The sequence below is a fragment of the Alligator mississippiensis genome, chromosome 4 (assembly GCF_030867095.1).
Source record: "Alligator mississippiensis isolate rAllMis1 chromosome 4, rAllMis1, whole genome shotgun sequence".
NCBI classification, from domain to species: domain Eukaryota; kingdom Metazoa; phylum Chordata; order Crocodylia; family Alligatoridae; genus Alligator; species Alligator mississippiensis.
In genome coordinates, this window is record NC_081827.1 from 252,130,781 (window position 1) to 252,155,353 (window position 24,573).

At 44.9% G+C, this 24,573-nt stretch overlaps 2 protein-coding genes across 5 annotated transcripts in view; both read right to left on the reverse strand.

Annotated features, from left to right (window-relative positions):
• LOC102574412 (mitogen-activated protein kinase kinase kinase 2) overlaps positions 1–11,612 on the reverse strand; it is an 83,373-nt gene extending 71,761 nt beyond the window's left edge. For 3 of the 4 annotated variants that reach the window (XR_009462147.1, XM_059727506.1, XM_059727508.1), the window contains exon 1: positions 11,390–11,612. The gene's annotated coding sequence lies outside the window, so the exon portion shown is untranslated. The remainder of the gene's footprint in view (positions 1–11,389) is intronic. The other variant, XM_059727507.1, reaches the window with a different exon arrangement.
• Positions 11,613–23,693: 12,081 nt separating this feature from the next.
• PECR (peroxisomal trans-2-enoyl-CoA reductase) overlaps positions 23,694–24,573 on the reverse strand; it is a 28,650-nt gene continuing 27,770 nt past the window's right edge. Inside the window, exons 7-8 of the mRNA XM_019480228.2 lie at positions 24,007–24,118; positions 23,694–23,862 (exon numbers count right to left, since the gene is read on the reverse strand). Of these exons, the coding sequence (XP_019335773.2) occupies positions 23,783–23,862; positions 24,007–24,118 (192 nt within the window). The 3' untranslated portion in view covers positions 23,694–23,782. The remainder of the gene's footprint in view (positions 23,863–24,006; positions 24,119–24,573) is intronic.

Below are 24,573 nucleotides of genomic sequence, written 5' to 3' on the forward strand. Positions count from 1 at the left end.
TGGGTAGCAAGTAATGAATGAGACACACAAAATACGGTTAAATCAGTACAAACTGTTTTGTTAAATAGTCACACTCAACAAAACGTCTTTTCATACAGCATAAAGGCTAGGTGATAACTCTAGGAACCAGAAATGCAACAATACCTATATGATCAGAATGATTCTGTCTTGGAAAGCAACGGCTAAATATATTTAGGGGGTCATCGTGGATAAAAACCTCTACGGGAGTTCAAAGCAATACCATGCTTTGAAACATGAAAGATTCCTGTAAAGCTTGCATGTAAAAAAAAAACAGATACCAAGTAGAAGCAAAGAAACAGTCTTGCCTCTGTACATATGCTGGACAATACTACTAAAACACTGCACACAGGTATGGCATTTGCACTTCAAGGAGGATATGAAAATACCTCAGCTGAAGGACAGCCACAAAAAGATCCAAAGGCTGGGAAATAATTTTTACATTGTGAAGTTTAAGGCTCATATTCAGCTTCTCAAAGAGAAGGTTGAGAGGTAACAAGCATAAAGATACTCAGTAAGGGAAGACTTTTGACCTTGCTGACAATGCCCTAAGCCACCAGCTATAATTTCAAGTTAGTCAAATTCAACCTTGAGCTAAGCTGTGATTTCTTAACAACAAGGGTGATTAAACCTTGGAATGCCTTACCACAGGAGCTAGTAGACTTGCCATCACTTGAAGTCTTTAAGACAAAGCTCCTCAAAGATGCACCTTGATCTAACTGCTTAGACACGGTCTTTGGTGAATACAGAGAAGGAAGGGTTAAGAGGGATGGCTGGAATGCCTCTTTCTGGCCATGGACTCTCTCTGAGCTGTCATCTTCCTTTAGGGGCCCCAAGAAGCCCAGGTTTTCTTGCTTTGTTCTCAACATGATCATAAACACTTGCAGCTCTGCATTAAGACAATTATTACAATCAGTAACAAGGAAGGACAAATCAGCAGTGGCAGCACTGCAGAAGGGAGAGGTGACTTAGCCCAGCCCCTGCCACCACAACTATAAAGTGGCCTGCATTGGGAGCTAAGCTCCTTTAACAGCAGCCCCCCCAACACTACCAAGCCCTGATCTAAAAAACATGGACTGATACAGGACTTGAGGTGAAATTTGATGGCCTATGATATACAGGAGGTCAGACTAAATGATCTATGGGTCCTTTCTACATTCATTGCTAAGACATTTTGGGACGCAAGGGTGCCAGAGCAGAAAGCTACACTGACCACTAAGAATCAGAAGCAGAATGGCATAAAAGGGGCCTAATGCAAATGAAAATGAGATCTGCTTCACTGACTGCGAGTTGTATAAAAGCTGCCTTTCGTTCCTGTTGCACAGTTGTAGCCATGTTGGTCTAAGGACATAGGCAGGCAAGGTTCTTCAGGTACATGTGATATCTTTCATTAGACCAACTAAATAGTTGGAATCTCCTTTGCAAGCTTTCAGGCACAAACACCCTTCCTCCGGCACTGGGAGACTCTGCTGCTATTCTGAGGTGTCCAAAGTATAAAAGAAGCTAGGGTAGTAAAGAAGCTATGTTGGAGACCTCAGAATAGCAGCAAAGTCTCCCAGTGCCGGAGGAAGGGTGTTTGTGCCTGAAAGCTTGCAAAGGAGATTTTTCCAACTATTTAGTTGGTCTAATGAAAGATATCACATGTACCCGAAGAACCTTGCCTGCCCCTTTCTTTCTGACAGATCTGTAAACATTTTGCTTTGTTCCAGAGGCTCCATATAGTGCTCAGCCTCAATATTTTGCAGTCCTCTGACCACTTCCCCATGTTGCTTATCCTCCTAGACTCCAATATGGTCAAAAATGACCCTGAAGAAATAAGAAATTACTACAAGCTCTGGGAGCAAGCGTGGATGGCTAGGAAGAGGAACAAGGTCTTCACTACTTCTTTCAGTGGAGACTAAAAATTCAGGCAGAGACAAATGCATCCACATGATGAATACATAGCTTGCCTGCTTTGACTGTGTTGGCATTCCTTAGACAAGGACTACCGAGTAGATGGATAGTTTTCCTGATGAATGCAAGTATTCTAAAATGTTGTTCCTGACACACCAGGCTAATAAAGAGAGTTTCAAAGGGGCCTACAGAGAAGTAAAAACAATGACCTCTCAGAAGACTGTAATATAGAGGGAAATAGAGGGGAAAGGAATTGGCAGTCATATGAGACACAAAAAAGAAAATACTGACCTACTGCTAAACAACCTCAATACTTGTATGCCACAAGTATGGGACACACATGGAAATAACCAGATATATCAGTACACAAAGTGACAGCTTAAAAATGGCATCACAATTATTTAGTGGGAAAAAAATCATGGGATTAAAAGATATGTATAGAAGAGTACAGCTCGTTCAGGAAGCCAGACCGTCAGAAAAGGAGGTGTTGCACTGTAGAGCAAGTATTCATGTTGTTACAAAGTCCAGGCTAGAGAAAGAGGAAGACTTTTTGGAAATCTCCAGTGAAACGGAAATAACGAAGGGTGATGAAATGGCAGAGTTCTACTATAGACCAGCAAATTAGGAGGTACATCTAAAAAATTAACAGAAAGGGCATGACCTCCTGGTTGGTAATGGGGCTCTACAACTACCCAGTGGAAAAGCTACACAGCAGGACAGACACTTTCTATCAATTCTTAGACTGTGTTGGAGAGATCTTGTTACAGAAAGTGATGGAACGTAACTAGGGCAAACTATTTCAGATGTGACTGACTAGCAGGAGAACTGGTTGAGAATCTGAAGGTACAGACAATTTGGAAGAAAGGAATCATATAATAAGAGAATCCATTATGCTAAGGAAAAGAAGGAGCAAGTTGAGCAGAACGACAGCAAATGTCAACACATTCAGGTAACTAATAGGTAAGGGTCTCCCATGAGAAGAAATTTTACAAGGAAAAAAGTTCAAAAGATCTAATAATCCTGAGACTCAATATTAAAAGCACAATGACAAACTATCCAACACGCAAGAAAGGTGGGAAATACTAGTCAACTGCCAGTCAAGAATGACCCGGGGGGGGGGGGGAGGCAGGCAGGAACAGAGCCCCATGTACCCCCCCCCCGCCATCCGGGCCCACTCCCCCCCTCCTTCCTGCCACTTGGGGTCCGGGCCTGCTCCCCCCTTCCCCGCCGTGGCAGCAAGGGGAGGGGAGGATCAGGCCCGGGCCTGATGCAGGGGGTGTGGTGGAAGACTGGGCCTGAGGGTGGGAAGAAGCCGACCCGCTGCGGCAGTGGGGGGGCAAGCAGCAGGCTCAGGCCAATGCAGCAGCAGTGTGGGGACAGGAGAAGCGAGCTTGGGGCCGAACGCAGGGGAGGGGACCCGGACCTGAGTGGAGAGGAGCTCCCCCTGCTGCATCGGGCTGGGCCTGCTGCTACCCCTCTCCCACAACTGCTGTGGCAGGTGGGCTTCTTCCTCCACCTCAGGCACACTCCTTCCTGCCCACCCCACATCAGGCCCAGGAGCACTCTCTCTCCCTGCCACTGCAGTGCACCCATTCCTCCCCCTACCACCGCTGCGTCAGCCCTGCAAGCAGTGATGACAGAAAGGGGGAGGGGCAGACCAAGGCCAACACTGGTGGCCTTGCCCCCTGCCCCATGGCATGTCCCCCCCTCGCACTCCATCATTGCTGCCTCCAGGGAGCAGGGCCCTGCCCCACCGCTCCATCGCCGCTGCCTCCAGGGAGCAGTGCGGGGGGGGGGGGGGGGGGAGGGTAGCTGTGCAGGCCTCACCCCACTCCCCCCCCTTCCCTGCCATCATGGCGGTGCTCTACTGCGCTGCCACCTCCTGTCCAAACACTGTATTTGCACTCTGATTGGTTGTTTCAATCACCAGAGTGCAAAAAAGTGTTATGGATAGACAGACAGATTAAGGCTTTTATAATATTAGAACTGTAAAATTCCAAAATGACTGCATCAGATGCTTGAGGACCTGAAAATAAAAAACGAATCACACAGAAGTGGGGGGGGGGGGGTAGAGAACGACATGGAGTGTTGTGAACACATATTACCATGGACGAGTTAAAAAAAAAAAAAAAGGAAAACCAGCACAAAATGTGAAGGGAATAAAATCCAAGGCATTATGCAAAATTATTTCGAAAGAATAAGGGATGTAAAAAATAGCAAGACAAAAAGTCAAAGGAAAGTATAAGCTCATTACTTGATGGAAAAGGAGAGCAAATATTGGACATTACAGAGAAGGCCAAAATTGTTCAATGTCTTTTTTGCTTCAGTCTTCATTAAACAGTTAATTGTGACATAAGGAATTTTAAAATGGTGTAGGAAGACAGACCAAGAAGGTAAGGCTAAGGAACAGATGAAAGTTGGATGCATTCAGGTCAGCAAGGCATGGTGAAATTCACCCTCAAGTACTTAAGAGACTAGTTGAAGCAATCTCTGAACCATTTGCAATTATTTTCAAGAGCACATGGAGGAGCTCTTAGAGGACCAGTTAAGAACAAACATAGCAGCCATTTTTATTGAAAAGAACCAGAGGGCTTCTAGACCAGTCAGTCTAAATTAAACTGGGAAGATACTAGACCAAAGCATTAAAGACCTAGGATATGATGAAAGAGCCAACATGGATTTGTTGAGCACAAATAATGCCAAAATACTTTAATTGTTCTTTAACAGCGTAACTGGCCTAATGGATACAAAGCAAGCAATAGCTGTTAAGCCATTTAGTAAAGCTTTTGACATACTCTCATGACAACAGGGAAAATACAGTCTAGGTGAAATCCCTATAAGGTGGGTATGGAACTAGTTACAAAGATTGCTATCAAAAATTAATTATCAATGTTTCGCTGACAAACCAAGAGGATGTATCAAGTGGACTACCACAGGGGCCTATCTAGGGTTTAATATTAAGCAATATTTTCATTAAGGATCTAAATGATGAAATATTAAAAAAAAAAAAAGAATACACTAATTAAATTGTGGAATACACAAAGTTGGAGTCGTATGCACTCTGGAGTGCAGAATGTGAATTCAAAGTGATCTTGATAAACTGAAAAGGCAGTCTGAAATCAACAAGATTTGAGGTGAACTGTGAAATTCCTGTCACTGGAGGCTTTTAAGAACAGGTGAGACACCTGTCAGGAACTGCCTGCATGTTTCACCTTATGTCAGAACAGGAGGAAGGACTAAATGGCATCCTGAGCTCCCTCCCTCTCTTACCTTTCTAGGATTTGTTTGTTCACCCAAATGAGGGAATGCCACTCTTATCTATGCTCTGGAAAGAAGGGTTCTCTTGGCAAATACCAGCAGTTTGAAACATTTCTGTTGTCAAAATACTTGTATTCCTGGTAAGCATGGTAACAAATGCAGCCTCCTTCACTGCTGTCAAAAATCACAGATGTAGATGCACAAGCTACAAAGGGGATATGAAAAAAGAGAAAAACCGTGTCTACTCTCTCTGTCTAGAAAGACACTACAAGGGTGCAAAAGAGTGGGTCGTCTTCATACTACAACAACAGCTATAGCTGAAATTGGAGCAACATTCTTGAAGGGTGCTGAGGTGTAACGAGCAAGCCATAAGCTGGGGACTATGTCTTCACAGCAATTAAGCAGATGATCAGCACCCACATCTGAGCACTTAGGACTCCACAGCCCAAGAGCGAGAGTAACCCAAGTATGAGCAGGCATGCTGCAACCCCGTGCCACTTACAGTGCCCTGGGCTTGTGTTACATTTACCCACATGTTCTGCTAATAATTCTGAGTTTTGTGCTGCAAGGAACAGACTTGCTCTGTGACTCATTCCTATATAATTAATACAGTACCTACCACCTTACCATAATGAACCCCATGGGACTGGAAGAAAACTTCATTAAAAGAGTGTTTTGCTATAACAGGGTTAGTCAATTTATTACATCATAATAATGGGGAAAAAAATCAGTTTCAGCTGCAGGGATGGTTAAAACCAGAGAGTTATTATGGGGAGGTTGTATTGTAATATTATTCTTTCCTCTATAATTGAGAAAGAACTTCTGGGCACACAGAGGAAAAGGAAGGGAAGGGAAGCAGGAGGTTTGAAGAATCAAGCTCAGAAAGCTGCGAGCGGGCCCATAAGCGTGGGGGTGAGGGGCAATATCTGGTCTGTGGCCACGTCCCTGCATTTATAAGAATAAAATAAGATTTATTTAAGGGCAGAGATGAAGCATGAAAAAAAAAGTAAGCCTGAAAGTTCAATAAAATGTTATAAATGTTTGAAGACAAATTTATAATAAACTAATTGGTAAACAGAACTACTGCTGTCACTAATATATATGAGTATAATGAAGTCCATTTAATTTTGGCCAGTTTAACCAAATGTAAGAGTTCTAGTGCTGAGGTTTGAAAATAGCCTACATTACATAGAGTATGTATACTTTGTTCTCTCCAACAGACTCTAAGTAGAGCACAATATGGAAAAAATGGCACATGTGATGTTATATAAAATGGAATTCACAAAAAAAAAAAAATAATATTGTTGTTTCTACTCAAGGACAGTCCAAGCTCCTCCCTAATCCTGCTAGATGACATTCATCTTTCATTCATTCCCATCCTAAGTCCCCAGTTTCTCTCTCTCTCTCTTTTTTTTTTTTTTTTACAGCAACTCCTGTGACATTATTAAAACCTAAAGTTTTTGAAAAGCTTGGGAGAACGATATACGGTATGAGCATGCCTAGTCTAAGTCAATTCAATAGTCTACATCCATCCTCACTTTTGATCCATCATTTGTGTCACTCATTTTTAAGGCAGGGACTCATGCTAAAATACAAACACCAAGGAATGAGAATTGTAGCGTATGGGAGAAGTACCATAAAGGGAATTATTTTTTAGCTATGAGAGACACTAGAGACAATTCACAAATAGCCAATGATGTACGAGTTTTACATTGCCTATAAACTTATTTATGAAGTCTCGTATACCTGGAGAAGTTGAAAAAATAAACACACTGGTGCTCTTTTCTTTTTCAAAGGCCACTTGTAAGCTTGATTTCTCACCTCCAACCCCTCCCCCACCAAGAAAGAGAAGGAGCATGTGAGACTGTCACTAAACTTGGAATGGATAGCAAACTGATGAAAAATAATTATTTTGTGAAGAACAGTCTTTGTAAACAAACTTAACTACGGTGAAAAAAATATATAAATGTAATACCTGAAAAAAAAGCTATTAAGTAAGACCTGCCATGTTTTAAAGTTCCACTAAACCTGATTCCAATCATCCCACAAACCTATAGGGGAAAATGGTTTCTATTCTGTCTCACCACTAACAAATTCCAGTTGCACAACTAAGTTCAGCCCTCAGTTACACCTGCGTAATCTTTGCTAAGGTATATGCCCTGTATGTCTTACACTGATTTAGATGCACTAGTGCAAATGTGCTTAAAACAAATACATGCTCACATGTAACAAGCTTTATTAGGACGTCTGTAAAATGCTGATTCCAACATAGAAGAACAAATTATAAGCTCCCACACAGCGTAGTTAACCCAAGTCTAAGCTTCACTTTTTATTTTAATTTTGCAGTTTACATTTATAGTGGCTCAGAGGTATCTGAGTATGAGGACTTTGTGAAAAGATGTTACTATACATCACTAGGATAATTAGACTGACTTCAAACATGCACAGATTGTTCCAGGAACAGAGTCAAGTCCAGTATCTGGGTGGAAGTTGTAGCCGCGTTGGTCTAATGACAGGCAGGAAAGGTTCTTTGGGGGAATCTGATATCTTTTATTAGACCAACTTAAATAGTTGGGGAAAAAATTAGCAAGCTTTCGAACCTGACCAAGGGTTTTTAAACTCAAAAGCTTGCTAAAGATTTTTCCCCAACTATTTAAGTTGCTCTAATAAAAGATATCAGATTCACCCAAAGAACCGTGTCTGCCTAGGTCCAGTATCTTATTTCAATTTACATTTTTTTCAAAAGTTCTGCACATCTTGGATAAGGGACAAGTTGTTACTATTTAAATATGGCTTCATCTCAACTAATTTAGGTCCAAGACATCTATCTAAATGCCACTGAAAAAGAATGGTTTCAATATTACCTTTGTATTTTCCCATAATACTATGCACAGTCAGTTTATTTTGCAATATTACATTTCCACTCTTATCCTTTACTTACAACTTTTCAGACCTACAAATCAGATGTCCCATCAGAACTTTAAAATTCATTAAATACTGAAAGGTTAGTTGTGAACATACCCAACTACAAATACATGATAGTCATGTCATGTGTCACGTACAATGTTGGCAGATCAGTAAGCTTTTACCATATCTTTATATTACAGCACATTTGTACTCTGCTCCTACTATTTGATGACAAAATTATCTTGGAAAGTACCACTGTCAGGATATTTTTTTTTTACTTATTCATGTGTGTCTAATGAATGTTTCATATGTTTCTATAATTATTAATAATCGTTTGTTTCTATAAGGATTCAGAGTTCACTGCAGAAACACAATATTCCAAAACAGTAAATTAAATTTTTTGCCAAGTAGATAACTATGTTACTTAACAGGTTAACTAGTCTACTATTATTTTCCTTTTATGCCAGTATATGTAAAACTAAACCTAACAGAAATGTCAAAAAAAATTCCTTAGATTCTGTGCATTCCATTAGTAGTCATTTCTCATTTTGTGCCAAAAGTTAAACCGAGTAGGATATTATTTATACCAGTGATAAATGCATGTTTACAAATTTGTCTCTATTACCTCCCAAAAGAAGACATATCAATGGGTATCTAATTAGAACAAGCTAGGTATTTTAATAGGAGATACTAGGGGGAAAAAACCAAAAACCTACTCTATTATAGTTCCAACTTACACTGCATTTTACAAACAGTAATCTTCATGATTATTCTGTGTTCATAAAATATTCAGCAGGTTAAAGACCTACATGTATCAGAACAATACCAGGAAAAATGGTTGCACCTAACTCATTATTTTAAACTCAATCCTGTAATGTAAAACGCCGGTTGCAGGTTACCATAGCATCCTAGTACCTAGGGTCAGAAGGGACCTAAGTAGATCATCAGGTCTGACCCCCTGCCCTAGGCAGGAATGGGTGCCGATCATATCACTCCAGCCAAATATCTGTTATATATAAACTAACCCTCTTCTATCTGCATTGTATTAACAAATACAATTTGGAACTATTAAATACGCAGAACCTTCCTCAAGACAATTCTCTTGACCATATGTATCAGTAGTACAAAACTTTCAAACCACAACCAATTTGTACCTATTTACAAACATAGCAGCTGATGAGAAAATAACAAAAACTCCAAGAATAGCAGCAACAATACATGTGAAAGAGACTTACAGAACAAGTAATGCTCTAAATTTCTAAAGCATACCAGCTTATTTCTACCACAAAACAGAGCATGTTTCTGTACCTAGCTGCAATCCTTTTCAAGTTCCATAGATCTAAATGTTGAATAACTTCCCTGAGAATCATGCAAAAGGACCACAGATTAAACTGTAACCAAATATAAAAGTCTTTTTACCATGAATTTTAGAGATATTAAATCAAATACTACATTTATAACTGTAAATCGTTATAACTTCATACTGAATTTTCTCCCACAAGAACATCAAAGCCTCTCAAAAGGAAAACCCATATTAAAATTAGATTACATTGAGGCAAACTTGAAATATTCCTGGAGGTGCTCTCATACCCACAGGGTCTCAAAAAAAAATAGTTATAAATGTGCAGGTTTTGAAAACACTATCACAACAGCTATCCTAAAACATTTCCTCTAACATTTGAGAGACAAGCCGACTCAAGCTCTACTTAAAAACGGATGTTTTGTTCATCCTAGCCCTCCATTAATGTCTTGTAAACCAATGATACAGCTTCACAAGACAAACTATACACACTTGTTTTTCTCCAAAGACAAGTCATTTTGTGAATTACCAGCTTGTCATTCTGCTCTATAAAGACCCATATGAATTTGTCCCTTTTACTTGTATGCAGTGTTGCTTTGACAATCAACATTAGTACTTTGGTTTAACATGCTCTATGCCTAGACTGTTAAAGAAAAAGCACCGAGGAGAACAAGCAAAAAAAAAAAAATGGTTACTGGAACCTGTCATTTGTAAATAACTATACATACATATATACACTGCTGTATTCCCATACGTGTATATATGCGTATATAAAAAAGCTGAACTTCTGTAAGAAATGGAAAACATGGAGCAATTCCACAGATTTCTTATGTCATTCTCAAAACCAGGGAAGTTTTAACTGTTGAGAGGTCTACAAAAAGTACATTTAATCCTGTTATGCAGTGTCCACTGTCTCTCCTAATCTCTCAACCCCTGAATGACATGAGGGGGGGGAAAAAAGCCTTGCTAGGACTTGATAGTGATGCATTCAACTGCACCGCAGAATACAAGACGTTTTGCAAGACAAGCATGTAAACCTCCTGCAAACCCTAAACCCTGCCATGTACACAGCAATGCATTTCTGAAGGCCTCATGCACTCTGCAAAAAGCTGCATTGTTTTGAGCAAAATCTCACAATTTAAGGCTGTCACGTGTACACATCAAGTCTCCTCCTTTCAGGAGAAGGCTTCCTGTGCCCTCCGTCCCTTCCCCACAAAGAACTTTTCAATGATACGGTATTGCTAAGAGGTGATTAACTGCTTTGATCTTCAAAAGCAACAATTTTGTGGCAAACCTTGAAGAATTTATTTGCCAAAAAAAACAAAGGAGCCAAGGAAATACCTTGTGTGTACTGCAAGAGGAATTTGTCCTCCGGCAGGAAAAAGGAGGCATATTTTTGTCAGGGGAACGTGAACACTAAGGCGCCCCAAATGTCTCATGCTACCCCACCACCCCAAAACAATTTAGAAGGCAACAGCAAGCATCCCCACGATGACTGTAAGTAACAACCCGGAAGCAATACCAGACGTGAATCATTCCTACAGCACCCCAAGGCCTTTGAAGTTCCTTGTTTACAACACGAATGTCATGATCTCCCAGGGACCCACAAGAACCCAAAATGCAGCTAAACGCTCTCACAGCTTCATTAGTCCCACCTCCCCTCCCCCAGGCCCAGCTGAGGGGGGGTCCCTACTCCCCAAAACTAGCCAAGGGGTCTCCCCTCCCCCCCCCCGCCCAGGTGGGAGTCCCCCCAGCCCCCAAGACTAGTTGGGGGGGTCTCCCCTCCCCCAGGCCCAGCTTAGGGGGGGCCTCCCCCTCCCCCCAAGACTAGTCAGAGGGGTCTCCCCTCCCCCAGGCTCAGTGCACCCCCACATCCAGCCCCCCCCAACCAGCTGGGGGTCTCCCCTCTTCTCCCCAGCCCTCAAGCCGAATTAGGCCGCCCCTCCTCCCTCAGATCCGGCTCAGGGGTCTCTCCCCACGGCACACCGCGCTGCCCCCTCCCCTCAGGCCTACCTGGCGTGGGGGGGCGCGGCACCGGCTCGGGCCCCGGCGCCCCCCGCACTCCCCGGCCCGGCACAGCGCGGGCGACGCGAGTCGGGGGGGCGCTTCCGGGGGCCGAGCCGGGGGCACAGGGGAGCCGAGGCCGAGGCCGAGCGGGGGGAGGCCGCGCTCAGGCCGGCCGGGCCGGGGGCCGAGACCCTTCCGCGTGAGGCGGCCGCGAGCAGCGCTCCTCCTGCCAGCGAGCCGAGCCCCGCCTCCCCCACGCAGCAACCCGTGACGTACAGCGCAGCTACCGTCCGCGCCGGATCCGGTGGGTGGGTGGGGGCGTGGGGAAAGTTGCGTACAACGTAATCGCGCGCGCGCCACCAACGGACACCCAGGAAGAGCCGTAGTGCGCCTGCGCGCTTCCTCCTTTCCGCCAGCCCCCCCCCCGGTGCGCATGCGTCTGAACCAATGGAGAGAGGGGGAGTGGGCTCGCCTGAGTCCTCCTCCCCTGTGCGCATGCGCCTGAACCAGTGGAGGGAGGGGGAAGTTCGCCTGGGCTGTGCGCAGGCGCAGTGAGAGTCTGTTCCTGCCCCAGCTGTGCCGTGTGGGGGGAGGCTGTGGCAGTGTCCAGTACGTGAGGGCCGCAGCCCCGAGCCCCAGCACCGCTGAGGGGGCAGTGGCCTCCACATAGTGCTGCCTGGGCATAAGGGACACGCTGCAAACGGGGGGAAATCCCCTTATGAGACCCTCTTCCCTCCCTCTTTCAGCCCCCACTCTGTGGGGCATGGGAGACTAGCCCTAATGAGGTGCAAAAACCCCCGAACTACTACTTCCCATGGAAAAAAAAGAGGGGAAATTTGCCATTCTCCCTCAGATTCAACTTCCCCCAAACCCGTTGCTGAGAGGACGCGGCTCCGGGGGGTCGCTCAGTGGTCGGGACCCGCTCGTAGTGTCCCCCCCCTCGCTGAGGCAAAGAAGCTTTTTTTCCACAAAAAACCACAAAAAGAAAACACTGAAATGGGCTTGTCAGCCCCGCAACTCACGGCGCAGTGGGTGGATAACAGGAGCGCTATCGCCTGCTGAGATCTTTGACCAGGCGCTTATTGTGTGTAACAGAAGATGGTTGTGTGGTTATGGCATGCAACAGGAAGCTGAGTCACCTACCCCAAAACCTTCTTCGCTGCGATGCTATCGGCACAGCCGCCGTGGAAATCTATGCTGTCGACTAATAACGCACGTTTCTAGTATTCTTTTTAATAATAATAGATCCGCCCTGTTGGACCATGTAGTGTACAACCAAGTACGAGAGGAGTCTGACGGGGACCAGCTCTGGACAGCCTGAAACACACATGGCTAGGGGAAGCTGCCTACAAGAAAAAGGACCTGGGGGGACAGGGGACAAGAAGCTGGACAGGAGCCAGCAGTGTGCCCGTGGTGCCAAGAAAGCAAACGGCATCCTGAGCTGCATCGGTAGGAGCGGTGCCGGCAGATCGAGGGACGTGATTCTTCCCCTCGATTCAGCACTGGGGAGGCCACATCTGGAGTGTGGGCCCCCACGACAGAAAGGATGTGGACGCATTGGGGAGAGTCCAGTGCAGGGCAATGCAAATGGTTGTGGGCTGGGGGACAGGACTGGTGAGGAGAGGCGGAGGGAACTGGGCTGATTTAGTCTGCAGAAGAGAAGACTGAGGGGGATTTGATATCAGCCTTCAGCTCCCTGCAGGGGGGCTGCAAAGAGGACAGAGCTGGGCTGTTTTCAGTGGTGCAGACGACAGGACAAGGAGCAATGGGCTCCAGTTGCAGCACGGGAAGTTGAGGTTGGATATTAGGAAAAACTCTCACAAGGGGTGTGGTGAAACACTGGGACAGGGCACTTAGAGAGGTGGTGGACTCTCCATCCTTGGAGGTGTTTAAGACCCGGGTGGACAAAGCCCTGGCTGGGATGATGTAGTTGGGGCTGGTCCTGCTTTGAGCAGGGAGTTGGACTAGATGCGACCTCCTAAGGCTACTATTCAATCTCCCCTCAGCCTTCTCTTCTGCAGACTAACTAAGCCCAGTTCCCTCGGCCTCTCCTCAGAAGTCATGAGGCTAGCAAGGTTTCCAGCTTCTGCCACTAATATATTTGGCAGCAGACAGCAGCCTCTACCATCCAGTGGCCAGAGCACATACTCACCTGTGGGTTTCTGATGTCTCCATGCCATTTTACGGTGGCAACTGTAGGGCCAGAATCTGGAGTGCAGCCTAGGAAGGCACCAGACGCTGAAGGGACTGTGCCAGCTGGTAGAAGGTGCAAGACTGCCTACATACACTTTCTGCCAACTACTGGAGGACAAAAGCCTCATACCACCTTTGCTGAGTAAAGTATTTGCTAGCAGGAAGGATCTGCTACCAGAGTAGCTCTGGGTGTGAATGCCAAGTTTTCAGGTGTCTGCAGTTCTGCAGCATAAACTAGGCCCTGCGGTGGATAGTTACTTCTCTCCCTCTTTCACACACAAAACACACCTATGTGCACACACTGTACTACTAGTACCTTTAAAAAGACAATTATAGGATAAGTCCTGCTGTCTGTAAGTGTTTTGATGCCCTACCCTGGAAAATACAGTAGCTGGCAGATAATTCTGGTGAGAAATACCAATAGTTAAAACACAAGCATCCAATAAAAGAGACAGGGCCAAATGACTACACAACTGATGAAGAGCATCCAAATAAGAGTCATGAGGCTCTGAATCATACTGGTGAGCCAAGTGGGCCATGAAATATTATTTAATCCAAAGGACTTTAAGAACTTACAAGGACAATCAACAGAGAAAATGCACAAAAGAGCCAAGAAGTCTCATCTCACAGCAGGCCAAGTGTTGGTAGATGTACTCCTGGGAAGCTGAGAAAATATTTATCATTGACCAAAGCCTCCTGCAAAAAAAAAACACCACCTCTTTTAACTAAGCACTTCTGCACCATCTAGCAGGTCAGTGAGCCACAGCAGCTTTAAAAACACATCCAACAGTCCCCTCCTATTCCTGTTCCAGCTCATGACTGTTTATATCAGTTTTAGCATCTTGAGAAATTAATCTTTCAGAGAGGAAGGGTACATGGAGGGCACTTGGGATACTGAGAGTAGCTTGTACCATATTAAATGAATGTTAGCAAAGGGTGGAGAGACAGAGATCATGAATAACCACCTTTCCCTGCTACATCTGCCCTAACGATACAAGTCCTCTGAGCCTGGTGTTCCTGTCAACCACAACAGTAGCACCATGCCAGGAATGTTTTGCATGATTCCCATAGTTCCTGATGGGTGCTGCTTTTGCCTGTTTTCAGAACAATCTCCAAAATTCAGTTTCTATGGTGATGGGAGCAGCGTAAATACAGAAATAAGTGTGTTGGGTTTTTTTTGTTTTTTAACCTCCAACATACATTCAACAGCAGAAGGGACTGGCATTTGTGAGGATGGGTTCATCTTTACTACAGCGAGCAGGGTCTCCACTCTAGCAAAGCCCCTGGATTAGATGATGGGCTGTTGCAGCCATTGAGGCACTAACAGTTAACTGCTGCAGATACAAATAGGAAATACATAACACCATTGATGCAAATAAAACCAGGGTCACTTATGTATTAAATTTCACGACTGGTCCTGGGGACTGTAGGCTGTATGTATCTGGAGACTCTTCGGTGCACATAGGAACACTTTTGTAAAGGTAACTAAAAGCTGAATTGTGCATTGTTTGCCAGACGTATTTTCTTTATATTTCACAAGCAACACCCCAGGCAGATAAGCTGTGCATACTTCCCAGGGCTATGGTTTCATCAGTTTGCACATGGTGTGTGTTAGAAGGTTTTCTTCACAGCCAGGTTTCCTTCACTGCTCATTAGCAAAGATTCCCACCTCCAGAACACATTGGGCTTCAGTTACAAGTCAGCCTACTACCGTAAAATTTCATGGAGAAGTAAGGCTGGAAGGGACCTCAAGAGATCATCTAGTCCAACCAGGGATCTTGTTCATGCATCCAGAAAATCATGAACCTTTAAGTTTCAAACTTGTTTGTTATTAAAATCTTCCCATACACCAGAGCCCTTTCCATCTTAGGCAGAGCTATGACTACTTCTCTTGTGCTCGCGGAGTGCAGACTGGAAGCATGTTCTGACCATCTACACTGCACAGGCCACACCTGGAAGTGAGATCGTCAAGCCACCCTAAGGGTGCCTGTGCCACAAACACGTCAGGGACTGATTTCAAGAGTGGCAGCAGGGGATGCCCCAAGAATGGTTTCACTTCTTCCTTTATGTGTTTGACACACAAGGAGTGGGAGTGGGTTGGCAGGGACTGCTGCTTAGCTTTTCTTCTTCATCAATCCCTTGCAGTCGAGGAAGATTGTCTTATTTGTGTGTCCGAGGATGGCCAGCAAGGCTGATCCAAGATTGACAGACTCTCTTGCAGTTTGGGCACATGTTTCTATGTTGGGTGGGGGGCTCTGGGTTCTTGATTCGGTCCATGACGTGGTTTCTGCCACTCCTGCTTTTCCGTCTCGTTGTTGTTGTTGCTGCAAGGTTTCAAAGTACTTGCAGCAGACTTTTCCTTCATTTGGGGTGTTCCTGGATGATAGCCTCCCACAAATTGATGTTAGTGTTGCATTTTTTTTCCCAAGCTGGCCTTGAGGACATCCTTAAAGTGCTTTCTCTGCTCTCCTCTTAAGTGTATGCCTTGATTAAGCTGGGAGAATGAAACTTGCTTCAAGAGTCTGGAGTCAGACATCCAAATAACGTGGCTGGCCCAGCGAAGTTGATGTCAGATGATCATCGCCTCAATGCTTGTGGTGTTTGTTTGCAGGAGGATGCCAACTTTGGTGCATCCATCTATCTTCTGGCTGGATTTGAAGGATCTTCTGCAGGTAGTGCTAATGGTACTTCTCCAATGACCTTAGGTGTATCCTGTATGTTGTCCATGTCTCTGCTCTGTACAATAAGGTGGGGATCACAACTGCTTAATGAACCATGTGGTTGTGGTTTCAGATCTGATGTCACAATCCTCGAATGCCCATTTCCTCAGGTGCCCAAAGGCTGCGCTTGCACATTTGAGGCAATGTTGGATTTCTTCATTGATGAAAGGGCTCTTGCAGTCCTCAGGCATCTCAGCCTTCTGCGAGACATGGCTTCTGAGGTATGGGAAATACTCAACGTTTTATAGCTGAGTTTCACTGTGAATCTGATTTACTGGAGCTGGGGACTGCTCATTAGGAGCTTGTTGATGAAGGACCTTAGTCTTCTGAATGTTAAGCGTCAGTCCCATTTTCTTGTGTGCCTCAGTTAAGATGTCAACGATTGCCTGAAGGTCTGCTTCTAGGCGAGCGCATGCTACAGCATCATCAGCGTACAGGAGCTCAAGGATTGTGATCAGGGTGGTCTTGGTTTTGGTTTGGAGTCGATTGCAGTTAAACAGCTTACCATCCATTAGCACTGCTCTCATGATGAACGCAGAAGCACTACCAACATACCTCTTGAACCAGGTAAGTGGCATAAGTCAAGGTAAAAATAGGGATGATAAGACATAGATCTAGGCGTAGATAAAGAGCACCCAGTTGTGTGTCATTACATATGAACACCCCCACCATCACAAACAAACCTGTTAGCACTTCTCACTCTTGTGAACTGCCTCACACCTACAATCAGAGAACATCTTTCCTGTGCTTGTTCTTACTGCTGGGGTAGGAAATTATTTGGGCTGGAAGGCCACATAAGGAGTTTTGGTGAGCTGTTCAGGACCCGGGGAGATGTCAATTGATCCTGTCTGGCCTGCCGGCCACCAACACAAGCCTGAAAAGGGAGGACTGTGCTCTGTGCCACTTCGCTCTGCTGCAGCCAGGACTGGGCCGGGCCACACAGCATGCAGACTCCTTTTCCCCTTCCTCCCCCACACCTGGCTTTCTGTTGGTGCCATAGTTGCCGGCAGCCATGCCTGCAAGGGACGGCACGGTGCAGCATGCTGGGTAGCTGTACTGCCTGCCATAATGAGCTGCTGCTGCTGCCACCGTGCCACGCTGGGAAAGTCAAGGGCCAGCATGGGCAAGTGGTGCTGTGGTAGCAGCATCTCATCGTGGCAGGTGGGCGGGATGGCTGCTTAGCACGCTCCATTGTGCCCACGGTGCCAGGACTATGCACCTGCAGAGCCAACAGGCCAGGGGAGAGGGGCAGTAGAGGAGTCTATGCTGCGTGGGGCGCAGTCCTCCCTCATCAGGCTCCCGGTAGCAGCTGACAGGCCAGATAGGATCAATTGGCAGGTTGGATACAGCCCACAGGCCGTATTTTACCCACCCTTGTCCTACTGCCTGGACTCAAATCTCCCTCAGCAGGAAATCACACTTCTTGTTAGCTTACTCCTCAGATATACATGCCCCATCAGATCCAATCAATACAGATCTATTACAGAAGAGCTATTAAATCTTCCTCCTCACCCATTCCTCTAACCACATCTCATACCCACAGCTTGTGGGATTCTTCATCGCCGGAAATTGTTTTAGGGAAGTCCTACATAGGCCTTGCAATATGCTAGAATTCAGACCGGATGATCACAATGTTCCTAGCCAGTCTTATACTCTATAAATCACCCAATGGTTGAGTCATTAAGGCCACACAAGGAGGCACAGAGTGATAGAGAGCAATGTAAAATTGCTAGATCTTGTATGTAAAGAGGATCCTTCAGTACTGCGACTCTGGGCATTGTACAGTTAGCCAAACAGAATCGTGAAAATGATTAAGCCAAATTTCAGATTCGGGAACCTATTTTTCATCCAGGTATGGGGAAGCAATGAGGCTCTAATTGCAACAAGCAGTAAACACCAACTAGAGGCTCGGTTACATGATGCCCTGCCTCCTGTTTACGTTTAGCAGGTAAACCTACATGTATAAAGAGCTGTTGATGTAGATTGTAATACTTAAAGCAGAATAAAGCTAGAAAAAACAGACTTGTCAGCCAGAGCTCTGGAAGGGAGGTTAGAGTTATTTCTATGGACAAAGCACACTATAAATCAGATGAAGGGGAAGCAACCCAGTTAAAAGGTTTGCCTGTTCAAACCCCATAACATAAGTTTATGAGGCAGCTCATTTACCTCCATAGCCAGGCTCAGCAATCCAGAACATTGGCAATGCTGATTTTTTTTAAACAAGATGATTTCCCCGAGTCCCAGCCTGCAGGAAAGCTGGCTTAACTGCCCAAGACAGCAAGAATGGATTAAAAGATGCTGATTAGAAGCGTATGAAATTATTCAATTATACAGGATGTTCTGCATGGATTCAAAGACTAGACATACCTTAAGAGCTTGTCACAAGCAACTGTTGTTTGCTTTGTAAAAGTGACATGCTAAGGCAGACACTTCACCTTGTTGCAGACGGGCACTGAGAGCCAGACTGCATTCTCTGTACCAACCACGACAATAATTCACCTTTAAAGAATGAAGATTTTAGAGCTTGCTTTAGTTATTGTCCTAAATAAGTCAGTACAACAGTGATAGTTCAAGGTGGTGCAAAGAGTGACGATCAGGAAGTAAGCCCTCTGCTTCTGAATGCTTATGTTGTGCACCTTATAACTAAATTAGAGGTGCACATCTACTCCACCAAGCATTACAAAATACATTACCCCAATCTCAACAATGGTGATGATAAAAACACACACACCTTTGTCCCAAAATTCAGTTACAGCAAATTGGGGTGTGCATTTTAAGCACAGAAATACATCAATAACAGTTTCTGTCCCTGCTTTTGACTGTAGACAATCTTTCTCCTCCACCCTCCCCAACTCCAACTTCCAGCAGAGGCTCCTGCTGCAGAAGCAAGGAAAGATTTTTTTTTTTCTTTTCAGTATGTCTTTCAAAAACAAGGTGCACATCTTGTTGGGGGGGGGGGGGGGGGTGTTGTATGCAAGAAAATATAGTAGTTTCGTAGCCGTGTTAAGCATTACTGCACATATTCAAGCACAATAGCGAGAAATATAAGCAAGGAAGCCATTTAACAATTTAGTGATAAGCATCTCTTTATTATCTTATTATTAACTAGTGTCAGGAGACAAGATGTCATGGCTATAAAGACCAAAAGTACAGTAGTAAAGCAACATAAGAGAGATTTCCAAAATACAACTGAGGTAACATTCGTATACAAGATTAATAGACTGCTCATGCCATATTCCTATAATAGTCATACGTGATTGGCATCTAGCTGTTTAAACCTCAGTGATTTTCACAGATTTCTTTGCAGAGTGGCATTCGCCTTCCTTATTAGGTTATCGTTAGGTAGCTGAAGTCAAACCAAACAAGTCAGAGGACAAAGATAAATTCATCACCACACCCAACACTTCCCTCTGAATGCCCTTTGACCAAGAATGAGTTGTCAGAACAGGTACAGATTTGCAGGCACTGGTTTGACCGAAGTAATGCAAAGCAATGGAGGCCTCAGTTGTTCAGAACAGCTGATACTATGTTGGGAATAGCAGTAGCAATAACTACAGTGCCCTGTATCTGTAAAATGGTTCGAGACCCTCAAAAGACACTCTAATTACTCCCCACTGGGATTTAAAAAAGGGGGGGGGGGGGACAATGGACGGACTGTATTTGTCACAGCTGAATTATTTTGGTCTGTCTTCCCTTGCAGTCTTGGGAAAAGAGGCCCTATGCAAACAAGTGGAGACAGTGGAATAAACACTCCTATCTGAGACGTGTGGGTTAACCTCACTGGCAACCCACTTTGGCTCATAGTAGATTTAGGTTCTAACGCTGTATAAGGGCAAGATTGCAAGAGGCATCTCAGTGATGTTTCCTCCTTTCCATTTGAGGAAACTTTGAGCTATTTTGTATAGTGTCCTCTACTACACTCACATTACTGTAGAATCAGAGAACCCTACTGTAATACTTTCAGCAACATGACCCCATGATTGTAATGTCGACACTGGTACTTGCCAGGAGAAGAGTATGCAAGACTCTAGCTTTTCTCAGGAAGGTTTATACAGGGTCTTCAACAGAAAATGCAGGGTCAAAGAAATATTCCTAGGGGAGAAGATGAGGAGATCTGCAAGCATCCTGGGGAAATTCATTCTAATCTCAGACCAGAGCCCAGAGGGAAGCTCTCTCCCCGATAGAAATGGAAGCTTTCCTGTTAATACAGAATTCCATATTGTTGCAGCCCAGCATGATGCCATATGACATCCCTCTTGTGGAGATTCAACCTCCAAAGTAGAGTTTAAAAAATAATGCCCCCTCACCCCCCAACAAATCAGCAAATACTTGAGATGGCAGAGGAGGTGTTCCTTTTCTGTCTGGATTATGCTCGACTCTCCCTTTAGACAGCTCCAGGATATCATCTAGGTGAGCATTCAAGTGTCTTCAAGTCACCTTCAGCTCACCTCCAATCTACATCTGGCACCCATCTTGCAAGTTCACAAACTAACACACAGAGGAAGGAAGTTGCATAAACTCTAGACATGGATCTTGCATTAAAGTTTTAGTTTCTGATAAAGGCTCATGTGAAGAATGTAGAAACATTGTTATCTTGGCAAGCTAAATAATTGCACTTCAGTTTTTGCAGCTACCCAGGTCACTGGGTGCTAGTCAGGTAGCAGCCATATTTTCCACCAGAAATGTTCTCCAAATGTTTACCTTATCTAAACTGAACATGCCTATGCTGACAGGCTTGAAAGAACTGATTTAATCTCTTTATGAGTTCTTCACATGAATAAGCATCCACTTACTCAGAAAAACAGGTACCAGTATGAGATTAGATCCAATACAAAAGTGTTTGGGCTTTATGGTTAACAATCCCCCCGCCCCCCGACTTGTGGATTTCTGCTGTCACGAACTGAAGAGAACAATCTACCCTCTAGTTCAGATTTGGCCATTCAGATGAATGAAACCAGAGGCTTATGTGAAGCTTTAAAAGAACACAGTCATATGCAATGCTAACATGATATACATGACATGATAGACACCAGAATTCTGAAATTTAAAAGGAAAAATGGCATCTTCAATCAGACAAAAATGTACCTTCTCATGGCCATAAAATCAAGTCATCACAGTTCTGTTAGACAACTCTGAAACTAGGCAAATGCAAAAAAAGTGACACTTACAGGCCTCCAAGCTTCTCCTGCAACAGCTGAAGACATCCTTAAAACCTACGTATCAGGATGCTTCCTTGAGCTGCCTTATGTGCCTGATGATACAGATTTTTGCAGGTGAAAACACCATCCCAGACTCTTATCCCAGCCAGCAAGATGAAAAAGCAACAGCTCAGAATTGCAGCTGTGCCCTGCATGGCCAAAACTTCATCATAAGACTAAAGCAGCAACCAGGAGGCTGAGCTTTAGAGGGCCCGTTCTCTCCCCGGGGACACACTCAGGTTTCAGGCAGTGCTGAGACTTTGAACATGGATGTTTCTAAACCCCATGAAGTTTTCTACCATTAAGCTTCAAGGCTTGAGGAAATATCCAATTCATTTTAGTCTCAAATTCCACTGGAATGAGAAAGAGAAAAATAATCTGCAGTCAGAACTGGTTACTCTTTCTAAGAACAGTAGCACTTACATTGGAAGAGTTGATGTTTAAAGCAACCGTGCTCATCCAAGGGTGCTGAAGGAAGTGGCCAGTGTCATAGCAGAGCCACTGGCACAGCTGTTTGAGCGCTCGTGGTGCTCAGGTCAGGTCCCAAAGGACTGGAAAAAGGTCAACGTGGTCACTATTTTCAAGAAGGGGAGGAAGGAGGATCCGGGTAATTATAAGCTGGTTAGTCTCACCTATATCCTTGGGAAACCTTTGACACTGTCTCCCACCCCATTCTCATTAAAAAGCTAGGCAACTGTGGCATTGATGCCTATACAGTCAGATGGATCAGAAATTGGCTGAGCAGCCGCACCCAGAGAGTGGTGGTGGATGGGTCATATTCGACCTGGAGGGAGGTGGGCAGTGGGGTCCCCCAGGGCTTGGTCCTCGGGCCCGCACTGTTCAATTTCTTTATCAGCGACTTGGACAAGGGGGTGAAAAGCACTCTGTTCAAATTTGCTGATGACACTAAGATTTGGGGCGAGGTGGGCACGCTAGAAGGGAGGGACAGGATACAACTGGACCTGGACAGGCTAGAGGGGTGGACAAATGAGAATAGTGTCCTCTGCATCCATAGATGCATCATGAGCAGGGCCAAGGAGGTGATCCTCTCCCTCTATGTGACGCTGGTCAGGCCATTTGGAGTACTGTGTCCAGTTCTGGGCACTGCACTTTAGGAGGGATGTGGCCAGCATTGAGAGGGTCCAGAGGAGGGCCACCCGCATGATCAGGGGGTAGCAGGGCAGGCCCTACGAAGAGAGGCTACGAGACCTTAACCTGTTCGGCCTTCACAAGAGAAGGCTGAGAGGGGAGCTGGTGGCCGTCTATAAACTTACCGGGGGGACCAGCGGGGAATGGGAGAGACCTTGTTCCCCCAAGCACCTCCCGGAGTAACAAGGAATAACGGCCGTAAGTTGTTTGAGAGTAGGCTCAGGCTAGATATGAGGAATCACTACTTCACAGTCAGGGTAGCTAGGATCTGGAACCAACTTCCAAGGGAAGTGGTGCTCGCTACTACCCTGGGGGTCTTTAAAGGCTGCAGCATTCCAGTTGTGAACTGCTGGCCTAGGCTATGGGTTTAACACAGTGATTCTCAACCGGGGTGCCAAGCAACGTTAGCACTGTTCAGTGTTCAGACATGATTCACAAGATAAACCCAGAGAGATTTCAAATAGGAATTCAGTGTTAAAAACATTCTAATCCATTGCGTCTTTCTGCACTCCCTTCAACAGAGGAACTGCTCTATTATTTTTTCATAGTTAAAAAATGAGTGAAAACTAAGAGCTGACATTTTCCAAGGGATGCCTGCAGTCTATCCAAGTTGAAAACCCCCCTAGTTTAATAAAATCGGAGCTGGAGTCAAGGATTACTGATTAAGCCTACGTGTTGGATGGTATTTTCTTTCCTCCCCTTCACAGAAATACATTTTCCTGGGGGTTTAAACTCTGTTCTTTTCACATTCATCCTGATTTGGGGGGCAGGGGATGGGGGAGGGATCTGACATTCCTCCTCATCCCAACCTATTTCGAGGCAGTTCTCTTTTGACAGCTTCAGTATGGTGTGCCCTGTCCCTGGACTTAGAGAAATCCTCTCTTCTAGAGAGTCTTCTTTGGTTCTGCTAAATGCTGGCATACTGAGGTGAAGAATCAGTCTACTCCAATTCTACTCCAGTTCTTCTCACTGGGAGATGATGGAGAGTATTCACTGTAAGACTTTATGGCATTCTTTACAAACATGAAAAAAAATAAGGCACACAGGGTATTAGCAGGATATCCAGCTTTACTGGGCATTCAACACCAAAATCTTGCTCTGTTAGCATCACCAGGGAGGTCTGGCAGTATCTCATTTCTTTATAGCTTTGATTTTGGAAATGCTTTTTCAAGCGCTCTGGCGTTCTCTCCTTCTGGTGCTGGAGGCCAGTTGTTATGATCTGTGATGCAAAAAACAGCAGCAGCAACAACAAAAAATACTTAATTCCTCTTCCAAATTAACCATTTATGTCCCCCCATTTCAAGTGGCACCCTGCCCAAAGTCAACTCACTGCAGGACACATATTCCAATAGTCCATTTTTACCTGGTACTTCCCAGGAGGAGGCATACAAGGTTTGACCGCCGTCCACAGTCACAGTTTCGCCAGTTATAAAGGAGGCAGCAGGAGACAGCAGAAAACACACGATAGGGGAGACCTAATAAATAATTATGCAGCTCGTTGACTTTGGCGATTGGGGGGGGAGTGGGGCGATGTGATACAAAGCTCCTAGAGGCCGACATGCACGCAAGGCAGCTACTGCAACACAACCATGTTCTGTTGGTGCTGAGCATATGTAGTTAGTTCATCAGTTACATTAAGCCAAAGTTTGAACACAGCCACCATCTAAGTAAGGTTACTTACTGCAACAAGCCTCCTGAATTGGGGATCAGATCTGAACTTATCTTCCCTACTTCAGGCCAAAAAAAAAATAAAAATGCAGCACTGTTTTTACTGACCAGACCAACAATTCTTAACTGGGGTTCGTGAGATCCCTTAAAGGCCCAGCTCCCATGCTCCTCTGTCCGGGCCCACTCCAATGCACCACAGACAAGCAGTGCCCACAGCTGCTCCTCCGGGGACTCCTGCTTCTTTTGCCACCTCCTTCCCTGC